The sequence below is a fragment of the Parasteatoda tepidariorum genome, chromosome 3 (assembly GCF_043381705.1).
Source record: "Parasteatoda tepidariorum isolate YZ-2023 chromosome 3, CAS_Ptep_4.0, whole genome shotgun sequence".
NCBI classification, from domain to species: Eukaryota; Metazoa; Arthropoda; class Arachnida; order Araneae; family Theridiidae; genus Parasteatoda; species Parasteatoda tepidariorum.
The window spans coordinates 6,457,000-6,473,248 of NC_092206.1; the positions used below are offsets into that span (position 1 = coordinate 6,457,000).

Below are 16,249 nucleotides of genomic sequence, written 5' to 3' on the forward strand. Positions count from 1 at the left end.
AATGGGTGAACCTGGTCTGTAACTATGTCCAAGTAGCTTACAGACGTCAAGGATTGTTCTGTGAGGATTATGGGTCCTAATGTGCCCCATGTAAACGTTGTTTCAGGGAGAGAAACCATGAAAACCTGGGCAAGCCCATTGTTATAGATTGAGGGTGGTCATAATATAATGGCTCTTCGGTGTATATGGTAGAATAAAAAATAAGATTTTGCATTCAAATTCAATTAAGAAGTTAGAAAAAGAATTCTGCGAAACACGCGCAGATAGGTAATTTATAAATTTATTTTAAGATTAAGGCGATATATAAGATGTAAAGAAGTTTTAAAATAATTAAAAATGCTGACAACGTATTTTTATTACTATACTGTTCGAATTAATTGGGACAAATAAAAAAAAAGTGATTTATTGAAACTTTTGCTTTTAATCATTACATACCTTAAGTTACATTGATACATGTCTGTATTAATATGAAGTATGTCCTCCTTTAGCAGATAAGACTTCAAGAACACGTTTTGGCATTGATTCCACTAGTGTAGCGCACATGTTCTTGAATTCATCGTCGTGGAACCATACTTGAATAGCACTCTTTATCATTTGTTCTGCTGTCGTGCAATTCATCTTGGCTAAGCGATTCTTTAGAATATGCCACAGGTTCTCAATGGGATTTAGGTCTGGTGAACTACCAGGCCAATCAAGCACTTTTATTTTGTTTTCTCGCATAAAATTCTAGGAATTGTGACAAGGGGCCAAATCATGTTGAAATGTTCCGTCGAATGTTTCCATGAATGGAACAATCCTACTATGTAATATATCGATGTATTTGGCAGAATTCATCATGCCCTTTAGAGGCACTAAGCTTCCAGTGCTGTTTGTTGTGAAGAAACCCCAAAACATTTGTTTAGAATTGTGTTTTACAGTCTGTTGGATATGATCTGGTCTCAGACTTTCGCCTTCACTTCGTCTAACTACACATGATTTGTATCCCTGCACAAATAAATGTGTTTCATCACTGAAAACCACTTTCTTCCAGTCATTTACAGTCCATTTTTGGTATTTTCTGGCCCATGCTAAACGTTTTTTCATCATTTTCTGAGTTAGAAATTGTTTTTTCCTTGGTCTTCTTGCCTTACGTCCAACTTCAAGAAGCCTTTTTCGTACAGTTGAAGTACTCACATCAACACCACAATCCAATAAATCCCTTCTCAGGTCTGTGCTCATCTTTCTTAGATTAATTTTACTATTTCTTATTAGACTTTTATCAGTTCTTGGAGTAGTTTTCCATTTGCGTCCACATTTTCTTTTTCTTTTTGGAGAGGATGAGCCGGAGTCTTGAAATGTTCTAAGAATTCTGGAAACACTAGATTTCCCTGCACCAACTGCTGTAGCTATGTCTCTTACAGTCATAGAACTTTGTTCATTAAGAGCGATAATTTTAGAGCGCTTCCTCGGACTAATATCCATCTTTTATAAGCACATAACTTGTGTTAGACTAAACTCTAAATTATAACCACCAGTTTCCACACTGAAATGCTCACAACTGAACTGCAAATACACTAAAACCAGTCAGACGAGTAAATTATAGTGAAGGTCTATCCATCACCCCAGCTCAAGGCAGATATAACTGATTTGAAGCGGTTCGGGACATCACTGGCAATTCCATGCCATCTCAAATGAGAAAATCTTGCTTGTCCCAATTAATTCGAACACTGGATGGGTGGTCTAATGTAAACAATAACAAGCGTCCTTAAACCGGAAGAAATTTAGAAAATTTCCGGTGTATCCAATTNATAGATAGATAGAACTCATAAAATAAGTTAAAATATTGACAAAACATGGAAAATAATAAAAATTAATGAAAAGAGAACAATAAACTTATTAAAATAAAATATTTAAGCAAAAATTTTATTTATTTATTTAAAAAAAAGCTTTTTAAAAAGCTGGAAAACAAAATGAATAAAAAGATATAATCTCTTCATCAGCTGACACGATTATATCCGCAATAAGAAGTGCTTTCTAATATTGTATCAATATAACCAAAGCAAATTATATCAAAAAAATGCGTGCACGCTCCTCACACTATTGTATTAATATATTTTGCTTTGGCTATATCGATACAATATCAGAAAGAACTCTTTTTTGCGGATATAATCGTGTGGGCTGATGAAAAGATTATATCTTTTATTTTCAGGATTTTTTTTAAAAAAATTTCATCTCTTTTTCTTTAGTTGTTTGTTATATTTTTTTCCTCATTATTATTCTCCCCCTTTTTTTTCATGTGTCTATAATTTTCCTTTGTTTTATCTTCATTTTGAACATTGTCATTTTCTCCTGGTTCATGAAAACACCACCTATACCTTTAATATTAAAATATCCCTGATCTTCACGTTAGACTTTTTAAGAAAATCCCACTTTTTAGGTTTTTCTAACAGATCAAAGTCATTTTTTCTCAATAAAGCTCACTCAACTTTTTCTGAGTTTTCTTCTTAATCTTCTTTTTCCTTTAAGAGACATGTTTATAAGCTGTTTGTGGCTTTTTTGACATTCTTTTTCTATCTTGTTCGGTTAGCCGAAGTTATTGTCCTTTTGTCTGTAAGAAAAGATTTCCGATTGATTCAAAATCAGAAGGGTGGTGGTGGGATTGGAAATGCACGATAAAAGGGTGGTTGGTTAAAGGAAGTATGGGAGCTTAAATTTCAAAATTTGCGAGTGGAATTTTTTTCCAGCAGAATTGATTGCAGTGACCTTAAAGATGCTTCTAAAGCAAAAATGAATGCTTTGATTTCTCTGAAGAATTCTACAGCAGCCGACAGTGTTGACTAAAAGGCATCACAATTGGGTATTTCATAAATGCGAACCAAAACATTTATTAATAATGCGAAGAACCAAAATTTATTATTCATTTTTAGAATTTTTTTTAAAATTTATAAAAGGTATTATATTCTAATAAACTTGCGCAAGAGGTGCCGACTGAAATAAGTGTAGTTATATGATATGAAATATACAATAATATAAAAAAATATGTAACGCTTCAGCAGTTAACAACACCACATACTTTTGAACGAAGGAGTGTCGGGTTTCGTTACAGGAACATGTTACTAATTTGGAATTGCAATTAAAAGAACTGTTTAATGCTTTTAAATCCGGAAACTATCCATGGTTTAGGGTAGTACAAAATAGTGGGGAGGTCATGAATAAGCTTAAAATTTGTAGTGATATCGCTTCTATAAGCACCTTTGATTTTGCTAATCTTTTTACCACCTTGCCTCTAAATCTCTCTTTCTTAGCAATTTCTAATTTAGTTCAATTTGTCTCTACACAAATTAAATTTTGTATTTATAAATTTCAAGCACTCTTGAAATCTTGTCTTTACATAAATTAGATCAATAATCATTAATTTTACTCTTACATATGAATTGTATTGCCATGGGCGTTCAATTCTGGCTAATCTTTTTTTTATTTACTATGAAAAACAACTATATAACGAGATAAATCAAATTTTTCTTTATGTTGCAGATATTGCGAGATGTATGTATACTCCGACCGGACTGTGTAGGGGTCAGGGAATTAGTCTTGCATTATTGCATCAGAAAGGTTCTGGGTTCGAGTCACGGACAAGGCAAGGATGCTCTCTCATTCTTTGTACTATCAATCCTAATTGTGGGAGTAATTTGACCCACCCTAATATGGTGCTCCTGAAAGAGTTTCCAGCAAATTTGCCCTAACATGCTTGAATTAATGAATGTATCGCTTCTCCTATATATATATGTGGGGACGGCATGAGTGGTCTTCTTTGAAAATAAGAGGCACTGTACTTTAACAAAACATATATTAAACGCTAAATTTACATAAAGATGGACGATAAACAAACACAGGAACAACACAAAATAAATGAGTTCGTCATCGTGAAGTTAAAAGAAAATCATGATCGCTCATCCTCTTTTGGAATTCATCAGCGTCTCCTTTTTTGTTAGTTCCATTACGCGCTCCCGTGTCTCTCGTGTCTTTGGGAAATTCGCACGGGGTCTAACTTGCAGCTTACATAATCTGTCATAATCTGGTTAGATCTCTAGCNAGCTGCACAATGGGCTATTGGCGACGGTCTGGGAAACATCCCTGAGGATGATCCGAAGACATGGCATCACAATTTTGATCCTCTGCAGAGGGGATGGCACCCTCGTTCGGTAGCCCGACGATCTGCACGCGAAATCGAGCACTTTAAGGTAGAACAGTTTAACGAGGACCAATACCGCACAGCCTCGGTCTCTACGCAGACTGATCCAAGTGGTCACCCACCCGCACACTGACCACAGTCAGTAGTGATGGTTGACTTCGGTGATCTGCTGGGAACCGTTTAATGATCACTCCACTGTGGGACTGTGTTCAGTGAAAATGTTTCTCTTATATAGCAGTTACTTTTAACTGTGTGAAGTCTGCGCAACTGCGCACACTCTCAGCGAGCAATCTATTAAAAACAGAATAGCTCTTAGGAATTGTGACGAATCAGAGTCAGGGTTGGGGCAGTCTCTAGAAACGTGTCTGTTGAGACTCAAATGTGCTCCAAGACGACAACAATTGCGGTGTTTATTTTGTGATTTAATTTTGACGTTAAAGAAGGCAATTTTTATCTTATTTTAACAATGAGAACCTAAATTTAAAAATGACATCCATTCATTTTGTTGTTCACCCTTTACCTGGCAGCGAAGATCAGCTGAATGAAAGGTATAGAAACTTATTCTTTTAAGCATACACGCATATGGTCTTAATTGTGCTTTTATGTAGTTTTTAATAAATTTCTGAGTTTATAATACGTTTTCGAGAAATATTGGTTATATCTGTTAGCAAGATTTCAATTTGAAGTGGTTTTGATACCTTTCAAACTATACTGAAATTGCCTTTCAGTCTTCCTCACTGTGGTTTTTTTTTAAAATCAACTGTCTCACCTCACACCGTTACGCTATCCCTGTAGTATTCCTTTCAGTTGATATATATGTAAAACAGACTTACTAATTAATCAGGCGATATAGTTAATGGTAACGGAAAACTCTACAACTGCATAAATTGTCTCAGAGAATTTCTAGGACTACTGATATATTAGCCTTTTAGGAATATAAAATGTATCTATCGACAATTTTTCGATTATTCTGTCTAGAGTCGGTCATTGTAATGGTATAATATTTCCAATTATAAAAGTTCATTAAATAATATCGGTTTAAGTGGAGTTTTCAGAAGAATTCTTAATATAAAAATGCTTCACAAAATATCGAAGAAGGTATAATTTAAAATCAGCAAGCAAAATCCAATAGAAATCAAAGAACACAAATGGCAATGAATTGGGGTAGATTTCCGTGTCCTGTTCTGTGGCAGAATAATCACCAAGTTTTGGGCAACTTCAGGGCAGCGGCCTGCAATAAACTAAACAAAAACAACAACACATAAAGGGACCAACTTGAAGAGTATAACTAGCAGACACCCCCGGACAAACATCTACATGCTTCTTTTATTTTAAAATTTCCCCCGTTAAAATCGATTTGGCGGGGCAGATCACGCTACAGAAATTTCCCCAGGGATTAGATATACTATCAGGAAGCTGAAAAAATTCAAAGTTAAACAGGTGCTGGACTGCGCATCTCAAGGTAAACGAAAGAGGAGCAGACCTAAAATGAAGGTGTGGAGATATTATGATAGAATTAAAGACAAAAACAAAACCTGGAGAGAAATAGAATGCTTGGCCACCAACAGAGAGAGATGGAGAATCAAGAAAAAGGCCCTGAGCATTCTACGAAGTGAAGATGTGTAAGAAGAAGAGTTTTTAATGTGCAAGAAAAAAAAAAAAAAATGCATTAACAAAGAAAAAAATCATATATTTTTCAGATTCTGACAATTTGATTTTGAAATAATTAGCAAAATATGACAAAATGTTTACTTACATGATTATTTAATAAATGCAGTCTTGTTGTAAATTGTGGTTTGAGCGATAAAATTGTAAGGTTTGTGATATCTTGGAGGGTTGGGTTTTGACACGACATGGTAAAAACTAGGTTTTACTATGTGAGCAGTAATCAAAAAACTGAGTTTTACCCTGAATATCATGGAAAAATTGTCGTAAATACAATTTACCCATGTTTATTTACTCACAGATATAATGGTTTATTATTTATAACTGATTGAAATATATATTTCTATATTATAGCAGATATTAACAATTATAATATGCATGTAGATATATATGCATATCAGCAAGTAGCAAACCATTGAACAAGTGATATATGATGTAAGCTATCACCCAAATTGTAATTGTAAAACTGTTTATTCATATAACCAGGTGAGGCAAATTTTCTCAATATTAAAAATTTAAAAAACTACTAGATTTTAAATATGAGCCAATAACCATTAATTAGAAATTAAAATTATATTTACAAATTACATAGTTGTATTATATCATTGTAAATATAATGAATAATACAGAAAATAACTGAAAAAGCAGAAAGCTCAAATTAGCAGAATTATGGAATTTTATAAAAATAATGAAATAATTTTAATAATATTTTTTCTTTCTTTCTTATTTTTCAAAAGAATAATAGATTATTAAAAGTAAACAGTAGTGATTAGGGTACATTAAAATAAGGATTTATTGTACAAATCTTTTGTCATTTATTTTTATAAAACTAGATTAGGAAAAAAAAAATATTTACATTTAAATATTTTTTAAATAGATGTCTTTTTTATCATCTTGTGATGCAGAAATTATAAAATTTTTTAAAAAAAGTATTGTAAAAAATAAAGTTAATTTTTAAACAAATTTATTATTTTTTAAAGAAAATTATTATTATTTTTAATATTGCATTATTTATCCTTATGCAAAAACAAAATTTATCAGCATTAAAAGTATATTTATATTTAAAGGATAAGGTATTCACTTTTGTTGTTCAGTGAATTGTGGAGCTTCAAAAATTATAAACCTTTTCCTATTATATGATATTATTTTCATTTAATATAAAGTAAATTGTATAAAAAATATCTAATACTTATTGATATATGTAATTATTATGTGTACAATGGTTGCACAAAGAATTTTTACCTTTCACCAAAGTTCAAGGTTTTGGACACTTTAAGACAGTTTAGGGCAGTTTTAGTCAGTTTAGGACAGTTTAAGACAGTAAAACTCACGTGTCCTGTCCAAAACCCCAACCCTGCTCTAAACTACTTTAAAAAGATGTGATTAATTTTAATAAAACATGAGTATTTAAAAATACATATATATTCTTGTATAACTAGCAAATCTGAAAAGAATTTAGTTATTGAATTCATGTAAAATTATTGCAATTGGATAAGCTATGTGATAATGGCCAAAGAAACTATTGCAAGATTTGCAAGTTGCAAATATGTTTATGAAGGAAAAATTGCGAATCAAGCGTGCTAGAATTTATTACCCTTAATTTGAAAATCAAATATATTAAAATTTGAAATTAAAAAGTAATGGTCGAACAAACAATCAGAAAATATTTTGAATTTATGATGGAATAATCATAATTTATTTTATCATGATTGAATTTACATGGAATAATCATGATTTGAGAGAATATAAGTTTCTTTGCTTGCATATCTAAATATTTTCTGAATATTTAAAATTTCAGGAAGATATTTTACTTCAACTAATTCCACTATTTCAGTTTAGTTTTTATTAAGCTCATTAGCTTAGTACCGTGTTTCCCAAACTTATGACTTTTGTGTACCCTTTCTAAATTTTTTGTAAAAATGAATGTATTTTTTACTATAAAAAATTGCACTAAAGTTAAAAATCACAACTGGCTGTTGGCAAAACTAATTATTAACTGTTAACTCTGCAAAAAGTAGCCAATAGAAAAATACGTAATCGTAAATTTTCATGGCTAGCTTTGTTTCTAAATAAAAATGTTTGAAATTTTCATTAGTTGCAAGATATTACGCATAAGAACGCGTACCCCCGCGGAACTGTTCCCTTACCCATGGGGGTACGCGTACCACACTTTGGGAGACGCTGCTTTAGTAAGAAAGTCTAAGTTTTTACCAAATATTATGAAATAATGGGGATAAGCTATATTTTGATCGTGTATATAATTACATAATTTTAGTTTTTCGAAACCTAATTTCTAATTTGTTAAATCATTTTTTCCACTTTAATAGAAATAATAAGTTGCTTTTCTTACTTATTACAACTTATTTTTTTAAAACTTTTATCGAAAATATTTGTGATTTCATACAGTTCCTTTCAAGTTACCATATTAGTAAGCTACATTTACCCCTTGATTATGTTTCCACCTTTAATATGCATTATTAAATAATTCATATTAAAATGGAAACATTAATATGCATAGATCCTTAATATGCATACAGGCATTATAAAAAGAAAAATAATAGAAAAATTCAGTTTTCGGAAAAGTAAAAAAAAATCTTTATAATTTAATACTTGATTTTGATCAATTCCTCTCGCAAAAAAACATGCTTTAAACGTAGTTTTTGCTGTGAACCATCTTAATAAATTCAACCAAAGCATTCAATGAGAATGTGACAAAACAGCATTAGTTTTGATTTTAAATCTTGTAATTCTTTTAATTTTTAAGCTAATTGCAGTGTTAATGTTGTCATACATTATGGTATCACTACACTATGTTTACTGATTTTATCATTTCTAGGTTAAAGGAAGTTGCAGAACGCTCAAATAGATGTGGTTATAATGTTCCTAGTGTTCTTGCTCAGCTTAAAAGTGCTGCTGTTATACAATGTGTGGTGGGACCGACTCATGTAGCATTTCTGTTGGAAGTATGGCTTATTGTTTTTAATAAAATAGGTGTTACATGATTTTCCCACTATCCATATTTTTACTCTCTTCTTTACCATGGTTATGGCAAATTTTGCTTATTTTCAAACCTAGTAGTGTTCCCACGGGTCAAGGAGAACAGGGAAAACCTGATATTGTCAGGGAATTTTATTTTAACTCTTAAAAAGCAGGGAATAGTCTGGAAAAGTTAAAATTTTTTACAAAAAACCTGGAAAATTCTTTTATCATACCTTGAAAATAATTAGGAATTGCATATCTGCCAAATCTCCTGTACTTTAACAAAGACTCCTGTGTTTTGTGCCTATCTCCTGGTAACCTCTATATTCTCAAATCTCTCCGTATTTGTTGAAGAAATAAATAAATCATCATAAAACATCAGCTAATGGCAAAAATACTTCTCTTATTCCTCAACAGATGGTGCTATTACCAGTACTGCAGTATGTTGTGTATATATAATTCAAGTAATTATAAATAATGCTTTAAAAAAAATCTTATTCACATTACGATTTATAAATGTATTTTTTAGTTCCCTAAATGTAAGTGCTTATATTATTTCCAATTTTGAATTTCTCTTTTTGACTTATATGGATTATGCATGATGTATCAAAACTTTACTTGTAGCCTGAAAAATGTCGCTAGTAAAATCTCCGTTATTTTATTTCTCCAATGTTGGCAGATATGGAATTGTCAGTAACAGTAATCAGTTATTGAGATATGAGTTAAATAATTCTAACGTCTATTGCAATTATTTTACAAAATCCCACTTTTTAGTGAATTATATGTTTCTATTATATGTTTATTCTTGTTCTATCATATGCTTTTGCTCTCTTCATTATTTGACATTACAGATAAGAAAAGTTTTCTGATCAATAATTGCATGGTATTGATTTAATATGGCATGGATTTTTGTTTCAATTCATTTGATATATCTGGAAAAGTCAGGGAATTTTTTGATGAAACTGAATGATTTCCCATTCAGGAAGCAAGGTTGAAGCAAGGTTTGCTTACATTAAATATACAGTGCACAAAAAAAAACACATTAACCATAACTTTTGATTGGATCTTTATGTTCTATGACTCAATCGTAATGGTTCCTTGGGGGTAACCTCAGATACGTTAATTAAATAGAGCAGACTATATTTTAAGTAGGGATGTAATGGATAATAATTAATAGATTTATATGTGACAAATTGAGCCAAAAAAAAAAAAAAAAATCGTCTGAATGCCAAATAATCGGCAGCCGAAAAACAAAATTTTTGTTTTAAAGAATTGTAAATAAATATTATTAATGATTTGAGGCATAAATAGGTATAAATAGTTTTATATATAAATAAGTTTAGTTATTATTGAAAAGGAAATCAAAACTTAGTTATGTTATTTGGTATGAGGTAAAAAAAAAAAAGTTGGAATAAAAATATTATAGATAACAAAGAAAATTAGACATAAGCTAAACATTTAAGAAAAATAAAAAACTGAGTGACCGTTATTAAAAAAACTAAAATGGTAAAGTTGAAAAAAAAGGAAATAGAAAAAAAATATCCACTTAGTTCTTAAAACGAAATTTCAATGCTAAAAGTGTGTTTTTGTGTCAGATTTTGTAACTTAAAATATCCTCTGCACAACTTAGTTAGCATTTGTGAGATCACACCCTTCAAAGATTAAACCATTAAAATTGAGTCTTAGAATGTCAAGATTAGATCTTTAGATCAAAAGTTATTCCGAGTGTCCTGTTTATTTATTTATTTATTTATTTTTTTGCACTGTGCATGGCATGAGAAAAGAAAAGTGTGGAGAGAGGGGATATCGTAACTTAGAGACATATGAGTTTAATTATGAAAGACACTTCATTATTCAAATCTTATATTTTTTTATAAAAAATATTTTAGGATGGCAGAATATGCCGCCTTGCATTCTCTGTTGTGTCAGATCGCCTTGACTTGAGCAAGAATGATGCCTCCAAAGCGTAAGTTTAAAAAATATAAGCTTCTCAAATATTTTATTAATAAATTTTTATATCTATTCTCGCAAAAAATTTCCTTTTCATTGCACTTAATAATTTTAAGGTGCACAATAATTAATATCAGGCATCTTTTTAGATAATTACTATATATATATCAGGGTCTGAGTCAACTTTTTAAAACCCCTAAATCAGGGGTGCACAACCTATGGCCCACAATCAAAAAATTTTAACACTTTTAATCCACATATATGAGTCATCGACAAGCTTAATTTACATAGATTTTATTGTATATTGCTTCTCAATCGCTTTTTACAATGTAATTGCTGTGGAATTTTGAATGGTTTTTTAAAAAACCTAATACTTTTCATACAGTTTTAAACCTGCAACCTATGGCCCGCAAAACTTCCAAACACAATAAAAAAATTGCTGAAAGTTTTGAGCCACAGATATGAGTCATCAATGAGCTCAATTTACATAGATTCTATTGTAAAATGTTTCTCAATCTCTTTTTCCAACGTAATTGCTGCAGAATTTTGAATGCTTTTTAAAAAAAACAATACTTTTCATACAGTATTAAGATACAAGAATTTCAAATTTCAATAATCACTTTTTGTTTTGCTCTATTCTTGCCCATTTCATCTTAAATCTAAGGGATTTTTTTTTTTGCCATACAAATTTCTATGTGGTTTTAATTTCGATGCATTTAACACGATTTTGCAAGTTGTGAGTTTTGAATTGTGCATTTAATATTTTATCTATTTTAATTGTGCACTTTTTGACTCTTTATGCCCATTTTATTGAAAAGCATAATGATTTTTTTTTTTAACAAAACGTTTTTTTCTTAAGGCATTTTATGCTACTCTTTTTCACATGGTTTGAAAAGTTCTGAATTTTAAAATGACATGCTAATTTTAAATAAAACATTTGAATAATTAATTATTGACACGCTTTATTTGTGCTGATTTTGTCGTAATTTTGTTTCGCAACCACTGAAATGTATCTCCACATGATTTTGACGATCTTGTTTTTTTCTCCAACTACGCTGTTATTATAACATGCGAGTTTTTAATTGGCAATTAAATAATCACTTTTGGATACAATTTTGTGTCTTATTTGATCGTTAACCTAAATTATTCCTCCTTTTTTTTCGGCAGTTAGAGCCGATATTTTAATACAACGTAATGTTAAATCCCAATATTTTAATACGACGTAATTGCAACATGAATTCGAGAAGTGTGTGAAAGTTGGTCACTGTTTGTAATTAAAAAAAAAATTTTTTTTCAACTTAGCTGATATTTTTTGGAAAAAACTAAAAAGTGAGCGTTTTGTTCTTTAAATTCATGAAACCTCTTACAATTAAAAATAAAAAAATCTGAAGTATAATATCAAATATATATTGAATTTTATTTTGTACTACACTACAGAACCCGTGATCCGGAAATCAGAAAACCGGAAAACCAAAAAATCTGAACGAAATTCGTAAATTTTCCCGCCATTTTAAAAAAAAAACTTTTTTTTCCTCATAAGATTTTAGAATTTTTTTTTCTTTTTGGAAAGATGTTTACCTTACTATCATTTTGGAAATAATCATTAGTGTATTACTTTGTTTTTTCTTTTTAAGATTATTTCCAAATATTATTTTTTTTAGTTGGGTTTAACAATAAAAACGGCTTTTTGTAGCGATTCAGAAAACCGGAAAAATCTGTTATCCGGAATAGCGATGGTCCCGATCATTCCGGATAATCGGTTCCCTACTATATAATGGTTTTATTTTAAACTTTGGTTTTTGTTTAAATCCTATCATTTTTTTTCCATTAAAATTTTTAATTTCAATTTATATTACTCATTAAAATATGGATTTATTTTTTATACTTATGTGATCATTTTGTGATTTTTTTTAAAACCTTTGAATTTATTTTAAAATAATTTTTTGTACTAAGTGTTATGACAGAAGAACTCCAAAAAAACACAATCTTTTATCCAGTTTTTATATATTTTTTAACTATATTAGTTTTTGATAAAAAGGGAAATGTTTTTTGAAAAAAAAGTATGAGTTTTTTCATTTCTGAATGAATTTTAATAATTAACAATAAAAACAATAAATTATTTTTAAAAAATTAAAAGTATTTAATTTTTGTGTGACCCATTGTTGTTCAACCTGCTGTGCACTCAAATAGGTTGTGCACTCTTACCCTAAAAGTTCATTATTATAAACATGTGTATTCCATATCTTTTATAATGTAAAAATGTTTGATTTATTTTTCATAGTTTAAATTTGAAAGGATCTAGTAGCTCTAGTTCAACCACTCGTACTGCTGTCCCTCGAAATAGAGGTCGTATTTTACGCACTACAGCTGGAAGAGGAAGTAGAGGCGGTAGTGTTATCATGGGTTCATCCAGATCTGTGGTTCCTGCACCATATGTCCCAGAAGAACTTATTTCACAAGTAACTATTTATGATTCTATTATAACTAGGGAAAAAACATTATTTAATAATTTTTTAATTGAAATGCACATCCATCTTTGAATAGTGAGCCAAAAAAGCAAGATAATGCTAACATGAACAGAAAGCTGTAGTAAAAATACTCGTTATATTTTATTTGATTTGATATGGATGCTTTACACGTGTATAATTAAGATTTTTTTTCACTTGGAGGCTGATATTAAAAATAGAATGAAATTTTTTTTTAATCTTTTGGTACCTAAATAAAAATATATTTTTATTCTAATTATTCTTGTAATTAATATTCTTCATTCTTGTAATTAATTTTCTTAAATTTATATTTTGGATAATGTGTTTCTAAAGTTTTACTGCTCAAAGGACATTTTAAAAAAATTCTAATAGGGTCACTCAGCCAGTTTTAGTGGTAAAAATTATTTAACAGGCTTGCCACTACACAGGAAAAACCCGGAAAATACAGGTAATTCAAAAATCGCCTAAAACAACAGGGAAAATGCAGGGAATTTTGATTTTTTTTACAAGCGGGGAAAATACAGGGAATTTTGTATCTTATTTTTGTTTTTTAAATAATGCTGACCACTCAAAGTGTAATCTGTGGGATATTTAACCATAACTCAACTATACTAAACTATTTTATTTACTATAGCATTATTTAAGTATGTTCAGCTGTTTTTCCAGCAATTAAAACTGATAAACATAGTTTGCCCAATATAGCTCACACAAGAACGCAGTAATTGTTGTTTTTTCTTAATATATTTTGTATAATATGTACAGGGAAAACACTGAGATTTTTTTTCCACATTTGAGTGGCAACCCTGCTTAAATAAGTTTGAAAGTGAGAATTTATATCTTTATTATTTTATTTACTAGACTTATTTATTTGATTTATGGACAAAAAGTCTTGGGATTTTCAAATTTCTTATATTTGTTGGTCTGCATTTTCCCCAAGGCTGATCTTTTAGAGCAGGGTTTCTTAACCTGTGGTTCATGAACCCCTAAGGGGTCCATGAGTCATATTTTGGGGGTCCGCTAACTACTCCTAATTTTTAAAACGTTTGGAAGCCTACCCATTGCTTGTAAAGCGATCTATGGCAGCTATAATTCCGTTTGCTACAGTGTATCTTTGCGAAGCGGGATTTTCCACGCTCGTGACAATAAAAACAAAACATCGAAATCGATTGAATGTTGAACATGATATGCGCGTTGCTTTGTCGAAAACTATCCCCCAATTCAATTTCTTAATTAAGGAAAAGCAGCAGCAACCTTCACATTAAAAATTTTAATTATAAAAATTTTGTATACTATTAAAATAATAAAATTACATTTTTTCTAATAACGGATGGTTTTTGCAATTATTTTTTTCACAGGGGGGTGGTCCGTGACTTCTTACAAAATTTTAAAAGGGGTCCATTATACCAAAAAGGTTAAGAAACACTGTTTTAGAGAGAGAGTTAATGTGTTAATTAAATTTTACATAATTTTATTTATAAAGTTACTCCACATTTTCTATGGCTACTAATGTGTTATTCCTTTTTAGGCACAGGTTGTTCTTCAAGGCAAATCACGCAATCTTATTCTCAGAGAACTTCAAAGGACGGTAAAATATTTTTTATTATTTTCTTTCAAAAAATACTTTTTTAATATTGCTATCTCTTACCAAATTTTCAGATGTTATCTAATTATATTTATATCTGCCAATGTTTTTCCTGCTTCTATAAATTTTCAAAAGTAATTATATTTCCACAGTTTGAAACTTAACTAAATTTCGCAAAGTTACTCCAAGTTTAGTCAAAACTCTTTTATTTTAAAGGTAAAAAATTCCTAAAATCAAATTAAAAGTGTCTATTGTTACCTTAATTAAGTCATCTTTGATTGGTCCATGCACTTGCATTATCTATTTCAATTTATAAAACCCAGAGTGATATAGAATGGTCCCAAGTATAATTTCATCTCAGTCAGAGTAAATAAAATGTATTGAGAGTTTATTTGAAATGCTTTACTTTTTACTTCCACATTCAATTACAAAATAACGGCTGATAACATGACATAGTTTCTGTGTGAAATTGCTGGTCAACTACCATTCAACTGATTGTGTGCTTGAGAATTTAAAAAGTAATAAAACAGGGTTTCCAAGGATTTGTGCATTTCTGCGAGTATTGACAAGTCGACGGGATAATCACAAAGTACCCTCTATTTTTAGAGCAAGTGATTTATTTCATATTAGTCAAAATTTTTGTTTGAAATAATCAAGAGTAGTTTTTTTTGTATTAAAATAAAATTACAGACTGGGAAAAAGAATAAATATTTTTTGATTTAATATTTCAGTTCCTAATTTTTATTAATTCTTAACTGCATACCGTCTTCTACATTTATTAATTTCTTCTGCAATTTTAAAAATGGGGTGACAGGTATGAAAATTTTAATATCCATTTATTATAATTTATATTAATATATCATAGTTTTTTTTTTAATTGTTCTTTTTACATTGAATACTATTGAAGTAAAAGATTTGAAATTTACTGTGCAGTTAATTTGCTGTAGGAATTTCATAATATTTTTTAAATATACTGGTATATTTTTCTTCTGTAGAATTTAGATGTAAATTTAGCCGTAAACAATTTGTTGAGCCGAGACGATGAAGAAGGAGAAGATGCAGACGACAATCAAGATTCTTACATGCCCGGAGGTACCCTTTTAAAATGTTTGATTTTACAGATCATGCTGTAAAGCCTTTTTAACAAGAGTGTATATTAAAATGTTATCTTTCTTTTTATATAACTCTAGATTCATAAACATTTGTCTCATGTGTGGTTAAAAAAAGGTAGACACTTATAACTTTTAAAGTGAAATCATGAGCATAAGTATTTTCCTAGATTGTTAGTCAAATATTGAATAGTTCATCTATGCATGTCTATGAATCTAGGTTTAAATTATATATATTTTTATTTTACTTAATCTAAAAAGCCTAAAATATAAATTACAGAATGGCGCAAATTAATTACTGAAAAAT

The 16,249-nt window shown here is 29.9% G+C and overlaps 1 protein-coding gene across 12 annotated transcripts in view; it reads left to right on the top strand.

Annotated features, from left to right (window-relative positions):
* Positions 1-4,467: 4,467 nt before the first annotated feature.
* The window catches only part of LOC107456149 (E3 ubiquitin-protein ligase hyd), a 98,806-nt gene continuing 87,024 nt past the window's right edge, over positions 4,468-16,249 (top strand). For all 12 annotated transcript variants that reach the window (XM_071178255.1, XM_071178258.1, XM_071178257.1 and 9 more), the window contains exons 1-6: positions 4,468-4,719; positions 8,673-8,799; positions 10,705-10,781; positions 13,047-13,224; positions 14,777-14,836; positions 15,829-15,925. In XM_071178255.1, coding sequence (XP_071034356.1) covers positions 4,658-4,719; positions 8,673-8,799; positions 10,705-10,781; positions 13,047-13,224; positions 14,777-14,836; positions 15,829-15,925 — 601 coding nt within the window. In that variant the 5' untranslated portion in view covers positions 4,468-4,657. The remainder of the gene's footprint in view (positions 4,720-8,672; positions 8,800-10,704; positions 10,782-13,046; positions 13,225-14,776; positions 14,837-15,828; positions 15,926-16,249) is intronic.